Consider the following 26,276-nt stretch of genomic DNA (forward strand, 5'->3'; position numbering starts at 1 on the left):
TGAAACAGATAAAGAATTTGGAAAGAAAGAAAGAAAGCGAAGAAAAAATGCCCGCCAGGTGGGATCCGAACCCACGACCTCCAGAATACCGGTCTGGTGCGATAACCACTACGCTACCGGCGGGGCGATATTCCTCCCCGCTTTCTGGAGTATTTATGTCAATGTAATTTTGTTCCTGTGCTTGGGGGTGGTAGCCAGCGCCACTCTGACTTCTCGGGGTGAAGGGGACCTTCTTTTTAATCCCCGCGCCGTGACACGAGTGTCTACGACATGTCGAGAGTGGTCAACCAGCGTTGAACCCTCTTAAGCTCCCTATGGCACCAAGACTGCCAGAACAGAGGCCCTCGCTATGCATATAGCGAATCAGAATAGGAAATGAGGGGCTCGTAGAAATAACACAGAAATAAGGTTTGGCAGTCAAGAAAACCTCGGAAAGCAAAGGGGAGGTTGTGGTAGGTCATTGAAACAGATAAAGAATTTGGAAAGAAAGAAAGAAAGCGAAGAAAAAATGCCCGCCAGGTGGGATCCGAACCCACGACCTCCAGAATACCGGTCTGGTGCGATAACCACTACGCTACCGGCGGGGCGATATTCCTCCCCGCTTTCTGGAGTATTTATGTCAATGTAATTTTGTTCCTGTGCTTGGGGGTGGTAGCCAGCGCCACTCTGACTTCTCGGGGTGAAGGGGACCTTCTTTTTAATCCCCGCGCCGTGACACGAGTGTCTACGACATGTCGAGAGTGGTCAACCAGCGTTGAACCCTCTTAAGCTCCCTATGGCACCAAGACTGCCAGAACAGAGGCCCTCGCTATGCATATAGCGAATCAGAATAGGAAATGAGGGGCTCGTAGAAATAACACAGAAATAAGGTTTGGCAGTCAAGAAAACCTCGGAAAGCAAAGGGGAGGTTGTGGTAGGTCATTGAAACAGATAAAGAATTTGGAAAGAAAGAAAGAAAGCGAAGAAAAAAAAAAGCGAAGAAAAAATGCCCGCCAGGTGGGATCCGAACCCACGACCTCCAGAATACCGGTCTGGTGCGATAACCACTACGCTACCGGCGGGGCGATATTCCTCCCCGCTTTCTGGAGTATTTATGTCAATGTAATTTTGTTCCTGTGCTTGGGGGTGGTAGCCAGCGCCACTCTGACTTCTCGGGGTGAAGGGGACCTTCTTTTTAATCCCCGCGCCGTGACACGAGTGTCTACGACATGTCGAGAGTGGTCAACCAGCGTTGAACCCTCTTAAGCTCCCTATGGCACCAAGACTGCCAGAACAGAGGCCCTCGCTATGCATATAGCGAATCAGAATAGGAAATGAGGGGCTCGTAGAAATAACACAGAAATAAGGTTTGGCAGTCAAGAAAACCTCGGAAAGCAAAGGGGAGGTTGTGGTAGGTCATTGAAACAGATAAAGAATTTGGAAAGAAAGAAAGAAAGCGAAGAAAAAATGCCCGCCAGGTGGGATCCGAACCCACGACCTCCAGAATACCGGTCTGGTGCGATAACCACTACGCTACCGGCGGGGCGATATTCCTCCCCGCTTTCTGGAGTATTTATGTCAATGTAATTTTGTTCCTGTGCTTGGGGGTGGTAGCCAGCGCCACTCTGACTTCTCGGGGTGAAGGGGACCTTCTTTTTAATCCCCGCGCCGTGACACGAGTGTCTACGACATGTCGAGAGTGGTCAACCAGCGTTGAACCCTCTTAAGCTCCCTATGGCACCAAGACTGCCAGAACAGAGGCCCTCGCTATGCATATAGCGAATCAGAATAGGAAATGAGGGGCTCGTAGAAATAACACAAATAACATAGAAATAACACAGCTCGTAGAAATAACACGGAGGTCGTGGGTTCGGATCCCACCTGGCGGGCATTTTTTCTTCGCTTTCTTTCTTTCTTTCCAAATTCTTTATCTGTTTCAATGACCTACCACAACCTCCCCTTTGCTTTCCGAGGTTTTCTTGACTGCCAAACCTTATTTCTGTGTTATTTCTACGAGCCCCTCATTTCCTATTCTGATTCGCTATATGCATAGCGAGGGCCTCTGTTCTGGCAGTCTTGGTGCCATAGGGAGCTTAAGAGGGTTCAACGCTGGTTGACCACTCTCGACATGTCGTAGACACTCGTGTCACGGCGCGGGGATTAAAAAGAAGGTCCCCTTCACCCCGAGAAGTCAGAGTGGCGCTGGCTACCACCCCCAAGCACAGGAACAAAATTACATTGACATAAATACTCCAGAAAGCGGGGAGGAATATCGCCCCGCCGGTAGCGTAGTGGTTATCGCACCAGACCGGTATTCTGGAGGTCGTGGGTTCGGATCCCACCTGGCGGGCATTTTTTCTTCGTTTTTTTTCTTCGCTTTCTTTCTTTCTTTCCAAATTCTTTATCTGTTTCAATGACCTACCACAACCTCCCCTTTGCTTTCCGAGGTTTTCTTGACTGCCAAACCTTATTTCTGTGTTATTTCTACGAGCCCCTCATTTCCTATTCTGATTCGCTATATGCATAGCGAGGGCCTCTGTTCTGGCAGTCTTGGTGCCATAGGGAGCTTAAGAGGGTTCAACGCTGGTTGACCACTCTCGACATGTCGTAGACACTCGTGTCACGGCGCGGGTATTAAAAAGAAGGTCCCCTTCACCCCGAGAAGTCAGAGTGGCGCTGGCTACCACCCCCAAGCACAGGAACAAAATTACATTGACATAAATACTCCAGAAAGCGGGGAGGAATATCGCCCGCCGGTAGCGTAGTGGTTATCGCACCAGACCGGTATTCTGGAGGTCGTGGGTTCGGATCCCACCTGGCGGGCATTTTTTCTTCGCTTTCTTTCTTTCTTTCCAAATTCTTTATCTGTTTCAATGACCTACCACAACCTCCCCTTTGCTTTCCGAGGTTTTCTTGACTGCCAAACCTTATTTCTGTGTTATTTCTACGAGCCCCTCATTTCCTATTCTGATTCGCTATATGCATAGCGAGGGCCTCTGTTCTGGCAGTCTTGGTGCCATAGGGAGCTTAAGAGGGTTCAACGCTGGTTGACCACTCTCGACATGTCGTAGACACTCGTGTCACGGCGCGGGGATTAAAAAGAAGGTCCCCTTCACCCCGAGAAGTCAGAGTGGCGCTGGCTACCACCCCCAAGCACAGGAACAAAATTACATTGACATAAATACTCCAGAAAGCGGGGAGGAATATCGCCCCGCCGGTAGCGTAGTGGTTATCGCACCAGACCGGTATTCTGGAGGTCGTGGGTTCGGATCCCACCTGGCGGGCATTTTTTCTTCGCTTTCTTTCTTTCTTTCCAAATTCTTTATCTGTTTCAATGACCTACCACAACCTCCCCTTTGCTTTCCGAGGTTTTCTTGACTGCCAAACCTTATTTCTGTGTTATTTCTACGAGCCCCTCATTTCCTATTCTGATTCGCTATATGCATAGCGAGGGCCTCTGTTCTGGCAGTCTTGGTGCCATAGGGAGCTTAAGAGGGTTCAACGCTGGTTGACCACTCTCGACATGTCGTAGACACTCGTGTCACGGCGCGGGGATTAAAACGAAGGTCCCCTTCACCCCGAGAAATCAGAGTGGCGCTGGCTACCACCCCCAAGCACAGGAACAAAATTACATTGACATAAATACTCCAGAAAGCGGGGAGGAATATCGCCCCGCCGGTAGCGTAGTGGTTATCGCACCAGACCGGTATTCTGGAGGTCGTGGGTTCGGATCCCACCTGGCGGGCATTTTTTCTTCGCTTTCTTTCTTTCTTTCCAAATTCTTTATCTGTTTCAATGACCTACCACAACCTCCCCTTTGCTTTCCGAGGTTTTCTTGACTGCCAAACCTTATTTCTGTGTTATTTCTACGAGCCCCTCATTTCCTATTCTGATTCGCTATATGCATAGCGAGGGCCTCTGTTCTGGCAGTCTTGGTGCCATAGGGAGCTTAAGAGGGTTCAACGCTGGTTGACCACTCTCGACATGTCGTAGACACTCGTGTCACGGCGCGGGGATTAAAAAGAAGGTCCCCTTCACCCCGAGAAGTCAGAGTGGCGCTGGCTACCACCCCCAAGCACAGGAACAAAATTACATTGACATAAATACTCCAGAAAGCGGGGAGGAATATCGCCCCGCCGGTAGCGTAGTGGTTATCGCACCAGACCGGTATTCTGGAGGTCGTGGGTTCGGATCCCACCTGGCGGGCATTTTTTCTTCGCTTTCTTTCTTTCTTTCCAAATTCTTTATCTGTTTCAATGACCTACCACAACCTCCCCTTTGCTTTCCGAGGTTTTCTTGACTGCCAAACCTTATTTCTGTGTTATTTCTACGAGCCCCTCATTTCCTATTCTGATTCGCTATATGCATAGCGAGGGCCTCTGTTCTGGCAGTCTTGGTGCCATAGGGAGCTTAAGAGGGTTCAACGCTGGTTGACCACTCTCGACATGTCGTAGACACTCGTGTCACGGCGCGGGGATTAAAAAGAAGGTCCCCTTCACCCCGAGAAGTCAGAGTGGCGCTGGCTACCACCCCCAAGCACAGGAACAAAATTACATTGACATAAATACTCCAGAAAGCGGGGAGGAATATCGCCCCGCCGGTAGCGTAGTGGTTATCGCACCAGACCGGTATTCTGGAGGTCGTGGGTTCGGATCCCACCTGGCGGGCATTTTTTCTTCGCTTTCTTTCTTTCTTTCCAAATTCTTTATCTGTTTCAATGACCTACCACAACCTCCCCTTTGCTTTCCGAGGTTTTCTTGACTGCCAAACCTTATTTCTGTGTTATTTCTACGAGCCCCTCATTTCCTATTCTGATTCGCTATATGCATAGCGAGGGCCTCTGTTCTGGCAGTCTTGGTGCCATAGGGAGCTTAAGAGGGTTCAACGCTGGTTGACCACTCTCGACATGTCGTAGACACTCGTGTCACGGCGCGGGTATTAAAAAGAAGGTCCCCTTCACCCCGAGAAGTCAGAGTGGCGCTGGCTACCACCCCCAAGCACAGGAACAAAATTACATTGACATAAATACTCCAGAAAGCGGGGAGGAATATCGCCCCGCCGGTAGCGTAGTGGTTATCGCACCAGACCGGTATTCTGGAGGTCGTGGGTTCGGATCCCACCTGGCGGGCATTTTTTCTTCGCTTTCTTTCTTTCTTTCCAAATTCTTTATCTGTTTCAATGACCTACCACAACCTCCCCTTTGCTTTCCGAGGTTTTCTTGACTGCCAAACCTTATTTCTGTGTTATTTCTACGAGCCCCTCATTTCCTATTCTGATTCGCTATATGCATAGCGAGGGCCTCTGTTCTGGCAGTCTTGGTGCCATAGGGAGCTTAAGAGGGTTCAACGCTGGTTGACCACTCTCGACATGTCGTAGACACTCGTGTCACGGCGCGGGGATTAAAAAGAAGGTCCCCTTCACCCCGAGAAGTCAGAGTGGCGCTGGCTACCACCCCCAAGCACAGGAACAAAATTACATTGACATAAATACTCCAGAAAGCGGGGAGGAATATCGCCCCGCCGGTAGCGTAGTGGTTATCGCACCAGACCGGTATTCTGGAGGTCGTGGGTTCGGATCCCACCTGGCGGGCATTTTTTCTTCGCTTTCTTTCTTTCTTTCCAAATTCTTTATCTGTTTCAATGACCTACCACAACCTCCCCTTTGCTTTCCGAGGTTTTCTTGACTGCCAAACCTTATTTCTGTGTTATTTCTACGAGCCCCTCATTTCCTATTCTGATTCGCTATATGCATAGCGAGGGCCTCTGTTCTGGCAGTCTTGGTGCCATAGGGAGCTTAAGAGGGTTCAACGCTGGTTGACCACTCTCGACATGTCGTAGACACTCGTGTCACGGCGCGGGGATTAAAAAGAAGGTCCCCTTCACCCCGAGAAGTCAGAGTGGCGCTGGCTACCACCCCCAAGCACAGGAACAAAATTACATTGACATAAATACTCCAGAAAGCGGGGAGGAATATCGCCCCGCCGGTAGCGTAGTGGTTATCGCACCAGACCGGTATTCTGGAGGTCGTGGGTTCGGATCCCACCTGGCGGGCATTTTTTCTTCGCTTTCTTTCTTTCTTTCCAAATTCTTTATCTGTTTCAATGACCTACCACAACCTCCCCTTTGCTTTCCGAGGTTTTCTTGACTGCCAAACCTTATTTCTGTGTTATTTCTACGAGCCCCTCATTTCCTATTCTGATTCGCTATATGCATAGCGAGGGCCTCTGTTCTGGCAGTCTTGGTGCCATAGGGAGCTTAAGAGGGTTCAACGCTGGTTGACCACTCTCGACATGTCGTAGACACTCGTGTCACGGCGCGGGGATTAAAAAGAAGGTCCCCTTCACCCCGAGAAGTCAGAGTGGCGCTGGCTACCACCCCCAAGCACAGGAACAAAATTACATTGACATAAATACTCCAGAAAGCGGGGAGGAATATCGCCCCGCCGGTAGCGTAGTGGTTATCGCACCAGACCGGTATTCTGGAGGTCGTGGGTTCGGATCCCACCTGGCGGGCATTTTTTCTTCGCTTTCTTTCTTTCTTTCCAAATTCTTTATCTGTTTCAATGACCTACCACAACCTCCCCTTTGCTTTCCGAGGTTTTCTTGACTGCCAAACCTTATTTCTGTGTTATTTCTACGAGCCCCTCATTTCCTATTCTGATTCGCTATATGCATAGCGAGGGCCTCTGTTCTGGCAGTCTTGGTGCCATAGGGAGCTTAAGAGGGTTCAACGCTGGTTGACCACTCTCGACATGTCGTAGACACTCGTGTCACGGCGCGGGGATTAAAAAGAAGGTCCCCTTCACCCCGAGAAGTCAGAGTGGCGCTGGCTACCACCCCCAAGCACAGGAACAAAATTACATTGACATAAATACTCCAGAAAGCGGGGAGGAATATCGCCCCGCCGGTAGCGTAGTGGTTATCGCACCAGACCGGTATTCTGGAGGTCGTGGGTTCGGATCCCACCTGGCGGGCATTTTTTCTTCGCTTTCTTTCTTTCTTTCCAAATTCTTTATCTGTTTCAATGACCTACCACAACCTCCCCTTTGCTTTCCGAGGTTTTCTTGACTGCCAAACCTTATTTCTGTGTTATTTCTACGAGCCCCTCATTTCCTATTCTGATTCGCTATATGCATAGCGAGGGCCTCTGTTCTGGCAGTCTTGGTGCCATAGGGAGCTTAAGAGGGTTCAACGCTGGTTGACCACTCTCGACATGTCGTAGACACTCGTGTCACGGCGCGGGGATTAAAAAGAAGGTCCCCTTCACCCCGAGAAGTCAGAGTGGCGCTGGCTACCACCCCCAAGCACAGGAACAAAATTACATTGACATAAATACTCCAGAAAGCGGGGAGGAATATCGCCCCGCCGGTAGCGTAGTGGTTATCGCACCAGACCGGTATTCTGGAGGTCGTGGGTTCGGATCCCACCTGGCGGGCATTTTTTCTTCGATTTCTTTCTTTCTTTCCAAATTCTTTATCTGTTTCAATGACCTACCACAACCTCCCCTTTGCTTTCCGAGGTTTTCTTGACTGCCAAACCTTATTTCTGTGTTATTTCTACGAGCCCCTCATTTCCTATTCTGATTCGCTATATGCATAGCGAGGGCCTCTGTTCTGGCAGTCTTGGTGCCATAGGGAGCTTAAGAGGGTTCAACGCTGGTTGACCACTCTCGACATGTCGTAGACACTCGTGTCACGGCGCGGGGATTAAAAAGAAGGTCCCCTTCACCCCGAGAAGTCAGAGTGGCGCTGGCTACCACCCCCAAGCACAGGAACAAAATTACATTGACATAAATACTCCAGAAAGCGGGGAGGAATATCGCCCCGCCGGTAGCGTAGTGGTTATCGCACCAGACCGGTATTCTGGAGGTCGTGGGTTCGGATCCCACCTGGCGGGCATTTTTTCTTCGCTTTCTTTCTTTCTTTCCAAATTCTTTATCTGTTTCAATGACCTACCACAACCTCCCCTTTGCTTTCCGAGGTTTTCTTGACTGCCAAACCTTATTTCTGTGTTATTTCTACGAGCCCCTCATTTCCTATTCTGATTCGCTATATGCATAGCGAGGGCCTCTGTTCTGGCAGTCTTGGTGCCATAGGGAGCTTAAGAGGGTTCAACGCTGGTTGACCACTCTCGACATGTCGTAGACACTCGTGTCACGGCGCGGGGATTAAAAAGAAGGTCCCCTTCACCCCGAGAAGTCAGAGTGGCGCTGGCTACCACCCCCAAGCACAGGAACAAAATTACATTGACATAAATACTCCAGAAAGCGGGGAGGAATATCGCCCCGCCGGTAGCGTAGTGGTTATCGCACCAGACCGGTATTCTGGAGGTCGTGGGTTCGGATCCCACCTGGCGGGCATTTTTTCTTCGCTTTCTTTCTTTCTTTCCAAATTCTTTATCTGTTTCAATGACCTACCACAACCTCCCCTTTGCTTTCCGAGGTTTTCTTGACTGCCAAACCTTATTTCTGTGTTATTTCTACGAGCCCCTCATTTCCTATTCTGATTCGCTATATGCATAGCGAGGGCCTCTGTTCTGGCAGTCTTGGTGCCATAGGGAGCTTAAGAGGGTTCAACGCTGGTTGACCACTCTCGACATGTCGTAGACACTCGTGTCACGGCGCGGGGATTAAAAAGAAGGTCCCCTTCACCCCGAGAAGTCAGAGTGGCGCTGGCTACCACCCCCAAGCACAGGAACAAAATTACATTGACATAAATACTCCAGAAAGCGGGGAGGAATATCGCCCCGCCGGTAGCGTAGTGGTTATCGCACCAGACCGGTATTCTGGAGGTCGTGGGTTCGGATCCCACCTGGCGGGCATTTTTTCTTCGCTTTCTTTCTTTCTTTCCAAATTCTTTATCTGTTTCAATGACCTACCACAACCTCCCCTTTGCTTTCCGAGGTTTTCTTGACTGCCAAACCTTATTTCTGTGTTATTTCTACGAGCCCCTCATTTCCTATTCTGATTCGCTATATGCATAGCGAGGGCCTCTGTTCTGGCAGTCTTGGTGCCATAGGGAGCTTAAGAGGGTTCAACGCTGGTTGACCACTCTCGACATGTCGTAGACACTCGTGTCACGGCGCGGGGATTAAAAAGAAGGTCCCCTTCACCCCGAGAAGTCAGAGTGGCGCTGGCTACCACCCCCAAGCACAGGAACAAAATTACATTGACATAAATACTCCAGAAAGCGGGGAGGAATATCGCCCCGCCGGTAGCGTAGTGGTTATCGCACCAGACCGGTATTCTGGAGGTCGTGGGTTCGGATCCCACCTGGCGGGCATTTTTTCTTCGCTTTCTTTCTTTCTTTCCAAATTCTTTATCTGTTTCAATGACCTACCACAACCTCCCCTTTGCTTTCCGAGGTTTTCTTGACTGCCAAACCTTATTTCTGTGTTATTTCTACGAGCCCCTCATTTCCTATTCTGATTCGCTATATGCATAGCGAGGGCCTCTGTTCTGGCAGTCTTGGTGCCATAGGGAGCTTAAGAGGGTTCAACGCTGGTTGACCACTCTCGACATGTCGTAGACACTCGTGTCACGGCGCGGGGATTAAAAAGAAGGTCCCCTTCACCCCGAGAAGTCAGAGTGGCGCTGGCTACCACCCCCAAGCACAGGAACAAAATTACATTGACATAAATACTCCAGAAAGCGGGGAGGAATATCGCCCCGCCGGTAGCGTAGTGGTTATCGCACCAGACCGGTATTCTGGAGGTCGTGGGTTCGGATCCCACCTGGCGGGCATTTTTTCTTCGCTTTCTTTCTTTCCAAATTCTTTATCTGTTTCAATGACCTACCACAACCTCCCCTTTGCTTTCCGAGGTTTTCTTGACTGCCAAACCTTATTTCTGTGTTATTTCTACGAGCCCCTCATTTCCTATTCTGATTCGCTATATGCATAGCGAGGGCCTCTGTTCTGGCAGTCTTGGTGCCATAGGGAGCTTAAGAGGGTTCAACGCTGGTTGACCACTCTCGACATGTCGTAGACACTCGTGTCACGGCGCGGGGATTAAAAAGAAGGTCCCCTTCACCCCGAGAAGTCAGAGTGGCGCTGGCTACCACCCCCAAGCACAGGAACAAAATTACATTGACATAAATACTCCAGAAAGCGGGGAGGAATATCGCCCCGCCGGTAGCGTAGTGGTTATCGCACCAGACCGGTATTCTGGAGGTCGTGGGTTCGGATCCCACCTGGCGGGCATTTTTTCTTCGCTTTCTTTCTTTCTTTCCAAATTCTTTATCTGTTTCAATGACCTACCACAACCTCCCCTTTGCTTTCCGAGGTTTTCTTGACTGCCAAACCTTATTTCTGTGTTATTTCTACGAGCCCCTCATTTCCTATTCTGATTCGCTATATGCATAGCGAGGGCCTCTGTTCTGGCAGTCTTGGTGCCATAGGGAGCTTAAGAGGGTTCAACGCTGGTTGACCACTCTCGACATGTCGTAGACACTCGTGTCACGGCGCGGGGATTAAAAAGAAGGTCCCCTTCACCCCGAGAAGTCAGAGTGGCGCTGGCTACCACCCCCAAGCACAGGAACAAAATTACATTGACATAAATACTCCAGAAAGCGGGGAGGAATATCGCCCCGCCGGTAGCGTAGTGGTTATCGCACCAGACCGGTATTCTGGAGGTCGTGGGTTCGGATCCCACCTGGCGGGCATTTTTTCTTCGCTTTCTTTCTTTCTTTCCAAATTCTTTATCTGTTTCAATGACCTACCACAACCTCCCCTTTGCTTTCCGAGGTTTTCTTGACTGCCAAACCTTATTTCTGTGTTATTTCTACGAGCCCCTCATTTCCTATTCTGATTCGCTATATGCATAGCGAGGGCCTCTGTTCTGGCAGTCTTGGTGCCATAGGGAGCTTAAGAGGGTTCAACGCTGGTTGACCACTCTCGACATGTCGTAGACACTCGTGTCACGGCGCGGGGATTAAAAAGAAGGTCCCCTTCACCCCGAGAAGTCAGAGTGGCGCTGGCTACCACCCCCAAGCACAGGAACAAAATTACATTGACATAAATACTCCAGAAAGCGGGGAGGAATATCGCCCCGCCGGTAGCGTAGTGGTTATCGCACCAGACCGGTATTCTGGAGGTCGTGGGTTCGGATCCCACCTGGCGGGCATTTTTTCTTCGCTTTCTTTCTTTCTTTCCAAATTCTTTATCTGTTTCAATGACCTACCACAACCTCCCCTTTGCTTTCCGAGGTTTTCTTGACTGCCAAACCTTATTTCTGTGTTATTTCTACGAGCCCCTCATTTCCTATTCTGATTCGCTATATATATATATATATATATACATACATACATACATACATACATACATACATACATACATAATATTTTTTTAATGAACGGGCGTGCGCTCGAGGGCATGTGTGTTTTGCGAAGCGGAGCAAATTTGGAACCACAACTATTCACTCGAGGTTTCATGGACAGCGATCTTGCTACACTTGTAATAGAACAGCGATCTTGCTACACTTGTAATAGAAATTGCAACACCGTTAAAATTGCTCAACATTTAAACTTAACTCAATGCATTGCTTAACGCTCAGCGCCGTTGTTTAGTATTAAAATAGAAGATGAACAGGAGTAGGTATGATAAAGCTGTATAGCTTTCTTTGTAGCCTTATACCTGCATTGAGGTGGATGTGAAAGTTTCCTTCGCAGGAGTAGCTATCCTAATTATGATTCAAGCTGTAGCATTCATTGAACCTCGTTTTTGTGTTGGAAGTTTGTGACTGGGACAGTAAAGCCACTGAGCCCAACCTAGATAGTAGAATGCGATGACATGCCTTTCCACACTAGCTGTACTGATAATCATTTCTTGCTTCGTTTTTCTTTTTAGGTGTCCCGCCACCTCGGGCACTAACTGCTAAAGAAGTGGCACTTAACGCAGCTGCACTGTTCGTTGCGGGGTAAGGCACGAATGCGTACTCCAAGGCAATCCGCGTAGCATTCCTTTGAGATTCCCTCCTCATGAAGCCAACTTCGCTCCTCAGCTTTTCCGAACCTAAATGTACCGGCCACCACTAGCAAATTGTTTGGTGGATTGTGTACGGCTGCGCACTGCGTACTTCTAATGGTCGCAGGGCTGAGCTGACAGTTCAGTTTCAAAGCACATCACTTCAGTTTCCTTTTGAGCAATGGATAAGAGAAATGTGCTGTAGGTCACCTAACGCCATCCAAGATATCCCTTCTGCAACATTTAAACCAATATATGCCTCGCTAACTACCACTCGACTGTCTTTCCCACACACTCCAGCCGCACAACGCATCGAAACTTCTGGATCTACCATTGTTCGCCGCCGCCCTTACCGCTTCTTCCCCTCATTGAGTAACGCAATCGAGGGAAATGTGTCTGACGTGCTCAAACAGTTATTCGGCCCTTATTCAGTTTATGGCCTTCCTCAGCTGTACGGGCTGAAAAAAAAGACGTCATTGTACGATTATACGTTACCTTTCGTGTCCTCAACCAAAGTAGCCTAAAGTATGCATATACTATGCAATGCCTCATATAATAGACGCCAGCGACCGTGTGCAAGGAGCCGAACAGTCCTTCAGCCTACACTTGCGTTATGGCTGTTGGCAGATCTCCATGCATGAGTCCTGAAAGGAAAAGTGCTCGTTTGTCTCTCCTGACGTTTTATACGAGTTGTATACGTTATGTTCTTTGGGTTTTTCAACGCTGCGGCAACTTTTGAGCGGATGATGGGCTCAGTACTTCAACACTCAAACTTGAGACTTACTTCTTCTGTCTAGACGACTTGGGTTTCTTCTCGTCGACGTTCGCGGAATCGATCGCTTAGATGAAGAGGTCACATGCATCGCTATCGCGGTAAGCCTAATAAAATAACGGCTTCCAAGCAAAAAGTTCAGGATACTGGGCGACCTTATTAACAAAGACAGGACAGTACCCGACCACAGCGAAATTTCTGCGGCTGTGGGCTTTTCCTTGTCCGCTCCAAAAAAGGAATCTTCCAAGTTTCCTCGCGCTGACCTTGGAGTTCTGTTACTTGACCGGAACTTCTATAGCCCCCATTCATTCACACTTCACCCAGCTTCTAGAGTGTGGTAGGCGTTTTGTTTGTACTAATTTGGTCCAACAGAGTGTTTTCGCATGGGAAAATCATTCGTTCACATTCGCAGATGAGAATCACCCATTGCTGAAGAGGAATGACGTACCTTCATTTAGCCTGTCTAAATACTTCTCACGCGCCTTGAAGAGCATCACCTAGGTGGGGTGGTACACCACTGTTGGCTCTGCTGCTTAGCCCCTCTAAAAAAATCATCGGGGGCCCTATTTCGTGGAAATCTCTGCCTATAGTAGTATGATTTTTCTTACATGTATCCGTCCTGGAAGACAGATGGACCCAAACCCTTTGTTTAGTTGGTCATTCTACTATCCGCATTGTGCTGAACGAGCGCTGCCCGAGAGCGCGCCCTCCGTTTGGCAAATTCGTCACCTTCCTTATTGTTCATGAACGCGCTGATGTGTTGTCGCTGCAACAATCAAACGATATTTTCGTCCGATTGATCCGACAAGCGCTGGCCATCATGGCTTCACGAAAACATTGCAACGAATACGTTGCCTCTTCTTAAGGCCTGCTTCCACAACTCTGGTCGGATACGTTCCCTCCCGCAGTTCTTGCCAGCACCTGAGACGAATCTGACTACACCTCGGCCTAAAGTTACTTCAGCCTCTTCCTTGCCCGACTCTGCCCTTTGAGACCCCCGGCATTGCCTTGTTCGGGCCTTTACCCTCGAAGTAATTTTGGTTACGGTCATCGATCATCCAACCAGACAAAAGAAAACAGTCCCATTCGCTCGGGCATAGCTGCAGAAGGCGTGCCCTTCGTCAAGCACAACGTCGATTTAAGCCAAGGAGCATCTCGCCTCGTCTTGGGATACCACAGCCGGTCTGTCCTGTCTACTGTAATTGAAGGACTTCTGCGGGCCTCGACATGGTGCTCAAAACAAGTTCTAGTAACCGTCGTTAGAAGAATTGTCTAATAAAACGCTTTCATCCAACGCTCCGAAACTTGCTTTCCCCGTAACTGAGTCCTCGTAATCAGAGATGGGACACCATCCTTTCTTTGTTATTCCTTCGTTATCTGTTTTTCAGCTTTGCTTATGATAGTCCAATGTAAGAGACAACTGCTAACTCACAATGTTTTGTAGTATATGGCCGCTCCTTCTCCATTGCCTTCGAGCTAACTTTCTTGTGTGCAGCCGTTCTTTCATTTTCACCGTCTTATGAGCAGTATGGCTCGCGTACTGCTGGAAACTCGACGACATTGCATGATGTATAAGCAGCCCGTATGCGCAAGGCTGTCTACGACGCCACTAATTACTCTGTTCGATTTAGGCCTGGAGATAAGGTGCGTTAATGAACCCCTGCTTGCGTGTTTGGTCCTGAGAGACGTTTCTCCATCGTTTTGTGGGGCAGCACCGCAGGAGAGACTTCCTAGAAAATTATTTCACCCCAGTCGGTCTGCTGAGAAGCTGCAGTCGCTGGGGTACAGTTATCACTCCATGTCGCTCCATTGAAACAGTTCAGGTGGGGGAGGACAGAATGAATTTGTACCAGGCGGCCGCTTCGAACCCGCGGTGGGGAATTTACGTGAACACTTTTTACCTTACTGTCAGTACTCCTGACTATAGTGCGACTACTTCCTCATCATCGGTAGACTTTAATCAGTGCAACTCCAAAAGACCTCTGCCAACACCATGGCCCACAATAATCATCACTGTGTCAGACAACTTCTGCAGTAACGATGCCACGTTAAACACTCTAAAAATATCAATCAAAAGTTTTATTTTAAATGGAGGCATGAAATTATAGAATAAGTAACTAGTTAGAACAAACGAGTAACTCAGTTTTGTAGACATGCCGAGTCAACGCGAGAAACTTGCGACTATTTTACCACTTTATGTAAATGAAGGTAAACCAATCCTTTACAGGTATGAGACAACTTCGACGTCACTGTGCTACATTACGTTTGTACTGGCCAAGTACCCGGATGTCCAGGAGAAAGTGAGGCAGGAAGTTTTTGACGCCCTGTCAAGGAAGGCAAGTGCGATTTGTCTGACAAAACTTGCCAAATAAAAATACATTTTACATGAGCGTTCCTAAAGTAGTTTACCGCAGAATCATGTGTATCGGCTCGCTATGAATCAGGTTGCGATAACCGCATTGTGGTTCGCGTTTTGCCTGATAATGTCCAGCTGTCAGGCTGAGAGGTGATGGGCACTAACCAGGGGCACATTGAGAGTGTACGAGACGGAACAATTGTCGTTTCATTTTGTATTAACTAGCAATAAATTTTTCAGCTCTTGAACGTGGGAAGGGTTGCATAAACAGTAAAAATGTGTTAACCACCACGCACCCGAAGCCGTTTTTCGAGATGCGCCAGTGCACACCTACGTCCTCCAGTATTACCGCTATAAAGTATTTTCACTGCTCTTTTCTTTGAACAACTGTTCTTTTAGAGTATTTGAGTTTTTTTATTTCTTGGCAAAACCAAGGAGAGGCTGATACTAAAGGCGAACGTGGCCTGACAGAGGCCTCAGCCACCCGATTTACAGCGTACATAATAACACGTCTGTTCACAAATTTAAGCATAATAGCACAATCGTAATAGAGAAATAGCACAAAGCAAAGCGATTACTACATTTACGTTGTATTATACAAAACATAGGTCTAAAATTAACAGAAGAATGACACTGTGCACATAAACGCAGTAATTCGTGCGCATGAGCTTTCATGTGTGTGTTTATATGTATTCGTACTTCGCTCAATTGTATAACTCCCCGTTTTTTTTTCACCTATAAGTTGTGTATATGTTCCTTGTTTATGTTGCCTATGTGTTATATGTGATTCATGTAAACCGTCAACCCTATCCCCCCATTCCTATGTACTGTTTCCTCCCTATCCAACCTTCCCTACATCAGCAGGCGTTTCGGTGTCCGCCCCTAGGCGAGGCAATTCCCCCCTGCTGGTGGACCTTCCTCTCTTTATAAAGAACAATAAATACATACATACGTTCTTTTGCATGCAGGGTTCTTTAGACTATGACACCGTGACGAAGAAGTTGACTTATTTGGGCCAAGTTCTAGACGAGACCCTCCGCATCTACTCGCCGGCCTTAACGTAAGTGTGCCACCTGTTTATTTGTCTGTCTGTCACCGTTCACCCCCCAATTTAGTATTCGTGGCGTAGGAAGTGGCCTGTTTTACTGTAATGAAGACAGCTTCACAAAAAAAGCTATGAGGTACATACAGAGCTTTTGGCGTAAATGTGAACGGAATTTTGAGTGTCTCTGTGCAGTAAAACAAACTCACGTGATGGCTGTCGAAAATGGTCTGAACAGTCATGTTGGTTGAACACAGGAAGCAAAAGTTAGAAATTTCATAACTCGCCCAGTAAAACATTAAAACAGGCAAGTTAAGAGGCTTGAATTGTATTTCTTCCATATTTCTGGGTGTATACGTTACTGCGGCTTAAAACCAACTGTTTTAGAAATACCAACGTTCTTGGGCTACCAGCGACAGGGTGCGTTCGAAACACCTCTTTTTACGTTGTTTTTGTCTTGAAAAGTGCATGCGGGTTGTAAGAATAGTTGGAAGACGTAGAAAAAAAAACACAAGTGAAGTGAACTTAACCAAATCAAATCTCAGTTTCCAAAGACAGGCACTGCAATGATTCCAGTAACTACCCTGAGCCTTGAGCCCGGAGCAAGAACAAGAAAGGATGGTAAACAGCGCTTGTTTGTGTGGCAGGATAACGTCACAAGCGCTTGGCCAAGGTTACAATAGCACCCGCCGCGGTGGCTCAGTGGCTAAGGCGTTGCGCTGCTGAGCACGAGGTCGCGGGTTCGATTCCCGGCCGCGGCGGTCGCTTTTCTGATGGAGGCGAAAAGCAAAAACGCCCGTGTGTGCGAGATTTCGGCGCACGATAAAGATCCCCAGGTGGTCAAAATTAATCCGGAGCCCTCCACTACGGCGCGCCTCATCGCCTGCGTTGCGTCGGTGCGTTAAACCCTACAATCAATCAATCAAGGTTACAATAGCAGCATCTGACGCGCGAGAAGAAGCTAAGCGGCCGTCGTGAATGGCATTTCACTGCTCAGCCCCAGAATGAATTGTGACCCGCCGCGGTGGCTCAGTGGCTAAGGCGTTGCGCTGCTGAGCACGAGGTCGCGGGTTCGATTCCCGGCCGCGGCGGCCGCTTTTCTGATGGAGGCGAAAAGCAAAAACGCCCGTGTGTACGAGATTTCGGCGCACGATAAAGATCCCCAGGTGGTCAAAATTAATCCGGAGCCCTCCACTACGGCGCGCCTCATCGCCTGCGTTGCGTCGGCGCGTTAAACCCTACAATCAATCAATCAATCAGAATGAATTGTGGTTGCTATCATTTCCTTCATCAGGTTCCGCAACCTTCTCCTGCGCCGCCGCAGCTACGAAGCTTTGCATTCCGTGTTGGTTTTAATTGTGACAATTTCACTCGCCCGCCCCGCAATTTGCCATTTCACCTCCTGTATACATTCTTGCTCCGTGGCCTTGCCCACATCTCTCAGTTGGCGTATCGGTTGCGTCACTTGACGAGGAACAGGGTTCCCATAGAGTTCCTGAAAATCTTTATTGAGTAACCAAGTTGTCCGTTTCTCCGGTGCGTCTCGGGCAGTACACGTTTTCCTCTGGACGTTGATATTTAATGCAGACACCCATAAACATACCGGTTCATGGAAAGTATCCCCACTAATGAAGCATTAATTTTCCTAAATCCGAACACAGAAATTTTATATCCCAGTTTCACCCTTCACCAGTATGTTCGTCTATCTCTCGCTATAGCTCTGTCTTGCTGTTAAATAATAAATCACTAAACATACAAAAATAAAATGTGCGTGAGTGTGTGTGTGTGTGCGCGCGCTAGGACTTAGCTAGTTGTCTTCTGACTGTTTTCATGCAAATAGTATTGACGTCATGTAGACGTGTATGCGGTCAGCGGTAATGCACGGAACCCTGCACGGCTTGTGATTCGTCCAGAAATGGTACAATATTGTTGAGAACTTTCTTTTGCAAGTTAATGATTAAAATTACCGTTTTAGGAGGTACTCTTTTGTGACTGTAATACGTTATACGAAATAGGGACAAGTACACACATCTGGTTTCTTTAACTCACTTGTTAACATTAAAGACAAACGACCACCCCTTTGAATATTTTAAACGTCACATAGGAAGTATCTGCATGAGTTTTACTCATCAACCATTGGTAATTAATGCAACTAAAAAAGTAGGCAAGCTGTATTAGTGCAATGGGTCCTATTATGGTTGAAACTTCATGCATCTGAAAATGCGTACTTTCAATAAATTTAAGAAAAAAGCTTATTGCTACCCTTAGTGCTCGCTGCAGCGATTGTGACATTAGAGAGAGAGAGAGAGAGAGAGAGAGAGAGAGAGAGAGAGAGAGAAATAAACGTTTATTGGCTGAAAAGACTAGCTAGGACTTGGTCCTTGCCGGTCCGAGGTGGTAGGCCTCCCCATTCCAGGAACCCTCTGGCGGTGGCTGCCGTCTTCGCCCAATTCCCCAGATTCTTCAGGTTCTCCGGATCTTCGTAGAAGTGTTCGAAAACTTAACACTGCAATTTGTCGAAACACTATCGAAAAACAAGCTAATTCTGCCGAAGAAAATTATTTCTAGCACTATTTTTATCATCACCATCATTATTATAGCACTATAATGATTATTAGAACAATTATTATTACTGACTTTCAAAGGCAATCTAATTTAGATGTGGTGATAATTGATTATGTTGGCCTTACTTCGATACATATATTGTGAGAGTTGATGGAAATAAAAGGCTTCATCTTGCGTGTCTTTCAGGTCTATAAGCAGAAAAGCACTGGAAGACTTCGAGTTCGATGGCATCAAATACAAAGCAGGAACGTGCTTCCTGATACCGCAGTATCACCTTCAACTCGACGAGCGGTTTTGGCCCGCTCCTTTCGAGTTCGATCCCGACAGGTATAACATTTATTACCAGCGAAGCTGTACAGCAAATCGTAATTTGTCGTGTGCGTAGATGAAAATACTAAGAAATTGTCGCGCACGCGCACGTGAGCGAGGGCTTCGCGGCGACCGCCCGGCAGTTAACAAAACCAACAAAATGCCTAGAAATCGCGTTTGGGTGCCTCGCGACGATCGCCCAACATCGCCTACTCACGTTTGTTAAGGCAAGCATACCCACTTAGGGAGGTTGACCAAGATTGCAGCGACCGCCCGGCAGTTAAAAAGCATAGATTTTCTTACAATATACACTAGAGAGGAATCTGGCGCTAGCGTCTATGCTGCTCACATCAAGGCCGTCTGTGTAGTCATGGACCGCCATTATACATCGCGCTCGCCTTAGTTTTATCATTGGCTTGGATTGAAACGTTTTTGTGACCGCAAATTTAAACAAAGTGCCACAAAAACGCGAAGAATAGTGTGCAATTAATTATGTAAGTTATGTTATTATGTTCTTATGTTCTTAATCAATTAATTATGTTCTTAATTAAGAACAGGCTGTTTTAAAACTAAGGAAAAAGCAAGCAGAGCGCATTTTTGCCGGAACGGTTGTCCCTGCTATTCTGGTGGCCAAGGTTGTAGTTACGAACAAGGTTAATATTTGGGGGGGTGGGGGGGGGACTCATTAGAGACTCTGAATTTATTAATTTTACCATTATTGCAAATAATAAGTTGCTTGAAGAGTTTGGAAAGTTTTTTGAGCGTGCCTATTAAAACGTTGCCCTCGTTGTGAACCAGTGCACCGAACACGAACTAGTTTAACAAGAAAAAAAGAAAACGTGGCGTTAAACCATCGTGCACGATTACAAGATAGGACGCATACAAGCGTCTGTATCTGTCGTATCCCCGTGGTCGTATCTTGTCTTCGTCGAAGTACGTTTTGTTTTGTCTTTTCGTCGGCTACATATTTCGCTGCGGAATATTAACCTCTCAGTCACGCGTCCTTCGACTATGGCATGAGCAACGTCAGGTGCGATCACGCACTGCCTGCTGTTTCACCGAACACGGCTACCACAGAACAGGGAGGATTTCGGCTTCCTTGTAGCTTGTAAACGTGTTAATGCTAAGTGAAGAAAGCAAACCCCAAAAAGCACCTAAGAATCCAATTGTCATGCCAAGCCAAAGCCAAAAAGGGGGTCTTCCCATGAACCCCTACCACGACATGGCTTACAGGCGCAGTTTCCTCTCTATTATACTTACTAAGAAACTCTATGTTAAAAACCAAGCAAATACCGAGCGCACGCGTGTACTTGCCTCGCGGCGATCGCTCAGCGTCATCAGCGCATGTTTGCAAGTGAAGCATACCCACTCAGGAGATTGGCCAAGATCAGTCAAAAAATATAAACTCGAGCGCTTGCGATAATCGTGGCTACACTTGCTCGGAATGAGACAGACACGTCATAGTGTTCGCCCCTCCAAGGTGATGTCCAATGATTATCCCATCCAACAAATGGAAGAATCTCTCTCACACTTAAGCCAACAGTGGTGGAGTAAAGGTCGTTGCGGCAGCGAAGAAGAAGCAAATCGGCTGTAATCGCGGACTTAAACTTTTACGATGGTCGTGAACGTTGCGTCAAGCTTTGCTATCTTCATGTCTAACGAGTTATTGTGAGTCTCCTTCATTTCTTGTATTTTATTAGTCACGTCTTGTCTGCTACTCTTAAACTTAATTAGGGGTGATTTTAATATAGTAAGAGACGTTGCGGCGAGTTTTGACAAATGTTTACGCTTTTGCCCATTCGCGCAGTTCCGGTGGGACATTTACGATCACTCTACACTGCTACCAGTTAATATAGCGTTTCCGTAACTGTGCATAATTTATTTATTTCCGTGGTCTTTGCCCCCACTTCATTCACTAGAAGCGGTGGTTACCACAGTTGCAAAAGGAAGCATTGCGACCAATGTGAACGTACGCGCGAAGCTTCCTTAATTCTGTCCCCGGCTGCGCAGACCTATCAGCTTGTAAAGGGAAGGCCAATAAATTGCTACCACAGGCGCAAACAATTAGTAAAGAGAATAAGAGGAACCAAAACTTATGACACTAAAATATTGTCTTTCAATGGTTGGAACAGATAAACTCCCGAGCATGCTGCCACATGGCGACATATTGTTTTAAGACAATTAATACATCCACTACAATAAATATGAACTGTTGACTTCGAGCAAAAAAGGGGGTCTTTTGATGGCTATAAACTGTCTAAAAGAGCAGCTGTCACCATTGACAGAATATATCAAGATATGGGTCCTTGCCGCTGGTGATGCACCAGGGGAAGAAAGCTTACAACGCGAAGAAACAATCCTTTAGAGCATTTCATACATCCACAGAGTATCGACGCAGACAAGCAGCGCATATTTGTAGCTTCAGGAGTATCTTCTCTTTCACCTTATTCGTGTAGCTTAGATGTGCTCATTTTAAAAATTAATGGGGTTTTTCCTCCCGTTCAGAATTGTATTAACCGAAACTTAAATTTCGGGATTTCGTACATGCCGAAAAAGGTAGTGTTCACGCCGTCATGCTGTGCTAAATTAGCATTTCGGGGTATATAGGCCGTAATTTCACAAATGATTTAGCATAAAATAATGGGCTTTAAATTCGTATAACGCGGTTGTTCCCTGTCGGCCATTTACAGTGAACAGTTTTTTCTTCCAACCAGGGCCTATAGGAGCTAAATTACATATCCACTGAAGATACCTCATCGCTACGCAGAGCTTTTAAAAATGTTTCCGTGATCCCCAAAGTGAATACAGTAGTGATACCACTCAAATGAATAACATTTCATCAACCTGCCTGTTACAACCCGTGGGTACACTGATGGCTATATGTACAAAAAGGCTGTGATAAAAAATTTTGTGCCTGAAACGTTTTGTGCCGTTTTGGTCGTGTGAGTGCTCGGTTGACGATGCCAATAGACCATGCTGTCACATTTCAGATTCTCCCGTGAAAACGCACCTTCCCTGTACAACGGGGCCCACTTGCCGTTTGGAATAGGGCCGCGCAACTGTGTGGGAAAACAAATGGCGACTTTCGAAGTCAAGTACACCGCCGCCAGGCTGCTGCAGAACTATCGAATGGAGTTGGGTCCATCACAAAAGGTGAGTTCTAACTACTCCACTAATTGTAGTTCTAATACGATTCCCAAGTGTGACGCTTGCAAACTAGGCATGGCTAAGGATCAAGAAAAACTTAGGCAAACCAAGGTACATACACCCGGCGCTGTGAACATTGAGGGTTTAGCAGTTGAGACGCAACCACATGGACGCGAAATCACGTGTCACGCGAGCTTCGGCGTCGTTCGGCGGCACCGCGCCGACACACAGGAAAGGCGAGTAACATTATGAGACCACCGAAGTCAGGCGTAAGCCGCTGCGTCGACGTGCGTTGGTGGACACGTTTGCATGACCTCTGCCATGCTTTTCAAGTAATTTTTTGGTTGTTTAAATGCCGTAATCAGGACCCTAGATTTGACATCAAAACTTCACTTGCCTTACTTTATTCGTTGCCAAGAATGGTTATGCCAATTTTGAAACGTTGCAAAATGTGTTTTCTTACTACGGTGAAATCCGAACAGCTTGATCCGCAAAAATGCTCTTCGAACTACTTATTTAGTTGCAACTTTATGTCCTACCTTGATGTCATGTACGGACTGCTTCCCGAATTCAAAGCGTGAGCAAAACAAATTTCAGCGGTGCTTTCAACTGAGGTTAGAGTCGAACATCACTTGTATTATCAAAAGGCAAGATACATTGGTACCCTTTGTTTACCCTGGCAAAAACAAAACATCTGATTAAACTATCACCGGAAAAAAGCGAGGTTTTGTCAAGATTCCAGCCACGGACCCTCACAACAGAAGTCAAGGAAATGATGCTGAGTCAAATACTTAAAGGGGCACTGACACAAAAATTTTGCATCTTGTTTTTTTTGTTGCGATAAGTAGCTAGTGACCTACTTATAACCTGTAGAAACCTCTTTTGCTTCAGCGTGCGACGGTTGTTTAATTAGAGGCATTTTCAATGCGGCCGGTCGCAGTTTCGGTTTCAACGAGTGCCGCGAAACGATGGATTTTGTGGATTTTGTGTGAACAAAGCTGACCACGTGACCGTCGGAGGGATATCACAGTTACAGAGCACAGCCGCCGTAGCACGCACTGTCGAATCCGCATCGACGGCAGTTTCTGCGAATGCCCCCCCGTACTGATCTCGTGAGGCGCCTAATTAAAAAGCGACCGTGGATGTGACGCAGGCGCTGCGAGTGCAAATGCTACCGCGGCTAACGAACGGCGCGCGACGCTCGAGACGGTGGGTGGCAAGAAGCGCGCTGGGAGCAGCCGGCCGGTCTGCCTACAGGTCCGCCTACAGATGTGTTCGGCTTAGCACTGCGGCGGATATTCGAGTGCCGCTCTCGTAAGCGGTGCAGATGACAATTTTTAATGCAACCCGCCATGGCATCATTAACTCCTTTCTCATGTAAGCCACCATGGTCGGGACTTGGGGACAATTTCGTGCAGCGGTAACAAGCTATCACTCGAGCTACCTGCGCCGGCGTGGGCCACTTCGCGGCCGTGGCCGCCGCCTGCACAGCGACCGTGCGGCTTGCTCAGTGGGCTTTTCGTGCCCCCGGCGCGTTTCCGCGTCCAATGGTAATAAACAGTAATAGAAACAGAGTGCCTGGAATCGCTGTAGAACTTCGGTCGCGGCCAGCTGCCCGATGAGCTGACGAAATCACGGCGCCTCCGCCGCCAACGATCGGGTCGTTCGTTCTCGAGAGCAGAAGCTCCGCCCTCCGGCCCTCCGATTGGAGCGGCGAGCCGGCAGTGCGGAAGCCGCAAACACAAACTCGTGACGTGTTTGGATGGTGTTTATTTACACTTGCGCGGGTGGATCTGCTGGCCGCTCGGTTGCGTTTCGCACACTTCAAAATTGATTTTAAATATGTTCTAGGCTGTATTCACCGCTGATATTTTGCAGATGATGTATATGTGTTCCCACCGATCTATCTCCGAAGTTATCTCGCCTTCAAAATTTTGTGTCAGTGCCCCTTTAACCTATCGGCCACGTCAGGAGGCAACTACCGGAGGGCAAGAATTCAGTATACTAAACTAGGTTGCCAACCAATATTGTTGAGTGTGCTTCGTTGTGGCCGTATTTTATAAATTCGGACAGTGAGAACGCTTCTTTCTTACGCGCCAATTTTGGAGGAGAGACCAGTTATTCTTGTACTACCAGCCTTGTAATGAAATCTTCCTTTTTTGAGTAACCAAAAGCTATCGGCATCCCCAGTCTCCCCTCACAAGCCACAGTAGCCCCGGATTGAATACAATGCAGCACTTGATTTCTGGCATTGATAAGGCTTGTTCGTCACCTACTGATCTTGCAGACAAGCCCCATCATGCTAATACTACAAGCGATGTAGCCAGAGCTCCCTTATTTAACTCCCAAAAAGGCATCGAAAATCCCCGATCTCCCTGATGAAAGCTAAGCTAGCCACGAATACTATGCTCTCTTTCGAACAGAAATACGTTGCAATTTCTCTCATGGCAGCCCACTACCGTAGGTCAAAAAGAAATCGACTGTTTTCTGCTGAAAGGAATGACTCCGAACTACGAGATGGACGGCAAACCCGGGCGCTGCAGCCCGCTTTCCGATGCTTCCTGGCGCTGCGTCGACGCCGGTGTCTGGCGAGCATAGACATCGGCGTTGCTCGCGCATTAGCTCGCGTCTCCACGCATATTGGCGACGAGGGTGGCACGCGTTTAAAAGTGCATGAGCATGTCGTCCCCCTACCGCTCGAATTTAAAGCTCGGCCCGATGCATATGCCTTGCTCCAGCTTTCCCCTTTTGCCGCCCTGCACCATCTGCGCTGCACACTCCGTTCTAGAATACGTAAAAGTGGGGGCTGGAGTCACGGAACCCATCGAGACAGCAGAGATGTAGGCGGCCCCCCTTGCGTCACCCCTGACGTCACTTTTGAAATGCGGGCGCCGTTGCGAAATCGATTCTCTTTACGCCCTTCCTCCTCTATGCCATTCTGTGATTTTCTATCGCTCGCTCCGCTGAAAGACCGACGCGGCGCTGCGGAGCCATGAGAAATTTGTGCCAACATGTCTTACTTATTACTCACGGAATAATAACGACATAAGAGCTTTGCAAATAAAAAGAGAAGACCTACATTGCAAGCCCCATTGTAGACCACTCTGATCTGCAGTAGTTCACAAGGTATACGGTATGTCAAGAACGTCTGCATACCTCATTGTTGTTTTAGTAGCAATTGGTTTGTTTCCACCCTGACAAAAAAAGACGAGACCGAAAGAGTTCACCTACACAGCGTGTCCACACGAAAAGGTATTACAATAGTTACACTCAATGCGTTATTAATCTGTGGCAGCTGATTATAACGTCTACCATTTCCACACAGCACGGGCAGCGAGTATAGCACTCTCGTAATACTTGGTCAGCTTTCAAGAAAATACAAAAATGTGCAAGATGGAAACTAAGGCGGAATTCATAACAAAATGTCTTTAGGATCACTTAGAAAAACAACGTTAGGAAGGAGCGGCAAATTATTTTTTCCTTTCGCACTCTTAATCATACATTTTCCCGCATGCGCAACACAGCATTCTTCTTTTGACACTTGTAAGCAGCAAATTGTATCTCTTCTCCTCCCATTGCATTTTTGCTGTTTGTAAAGTCACCTGTTACATGACATTTGGGCCTAGTGCAGGAAACCCGCTCAAGCTCCTGCTACTGCCGACCATCTATTTTTTTTTCTTTTTTGCAGGGAGTAATGGAAATGGATGCGTACTCGTTTCTGTCGGCCCCAGCTAATGGTCCTTGGATTATTTTTCACAAGCTGTAATATACTGCAGTAGTGAACAAATTGTTGATCTGAGTCGTTACCTGCAACCGGCAATCGAACTGTTCTTTTTTTCAAGGAGAGTAAAATGAAGTTTCCAAAAACACTGCGACCTTCCTTCACGCAGGGTAGGAATATTGCTGCGTCAATTTTTCACCCTTTTCTTCTGTATAAGTTTAACTATACCTCCTTCTCTGAACAATTTAAAAAGGGGCCTGCCCTGTGTCTCGGCGGGTACAAAATGATTGATTCGGAGACGGGAGCATGTTTGAGGAAGCCGGAAGTTGTTTATCAAGCGAAAAAAAAAGTTCGCCCTGTTAGATGCACAAAGAATAATACCAAAAACTACAAAGAGCAAAGTAGAAAGGAATTTGCCATCAACAAA

The 26,276-nt window shown here is 47.5% G+C and overlaps 1 protein-coding gene across 1 annotated transcript in view; it reads left to right on the top strand.

Moving 5' to 3' along the window:
• LOC144174435 (cytochrome P450 3A17-like) overlaps positions 1 to 26,276 on the top strand; it is a 282,872-nt gene that overhangs the window by 102,592 nt on the left and 154,004 nt on the right. The window contains exons 9-13 of the mRNA XM_077703152.1: positions 11,821 to 11,890; positions 14,937 to 15,045; positions 16,034 to 16,125; positions 18,859 to 18,999; positions 21,972 to 22,134. Coding sequence (XP_077559278.1) covers positions 11,821 to 11,890; positions 14,937 to 15,045; positions 16,034 to 16,125; positions 18,859 to 18,999; positions 21,972 to 22,134 — 575 coding nt within the window. The remainder of the gene's footprint in view (positions 1 to 11,820; positions 11,891 to 14,936; positions 15,046 to 16,033; positions 16,126 to 18,858; positions 19,000 to 21,971; positions 22,135 to 26,276) is intronic.

The sequence above is a fragment of the Haemaphysalis longicornis genome, unplaced genomic scaffold (assembly GCF_048455015.1).
Source record: "Haemaphysalis longicornis isolate Haplotype H1 unplaced genomic scaffold, Haemaphysalis longicornis Haplotype H1 scaffold_3, whole genome shotgun sequence".
Lineage (NCBI taxonomy): Eukaryota > Metazoa > Arthropoda > Arachnida > Ixodida > Ixodidae > Haemaphysalis > Haemaphysalis longicornis.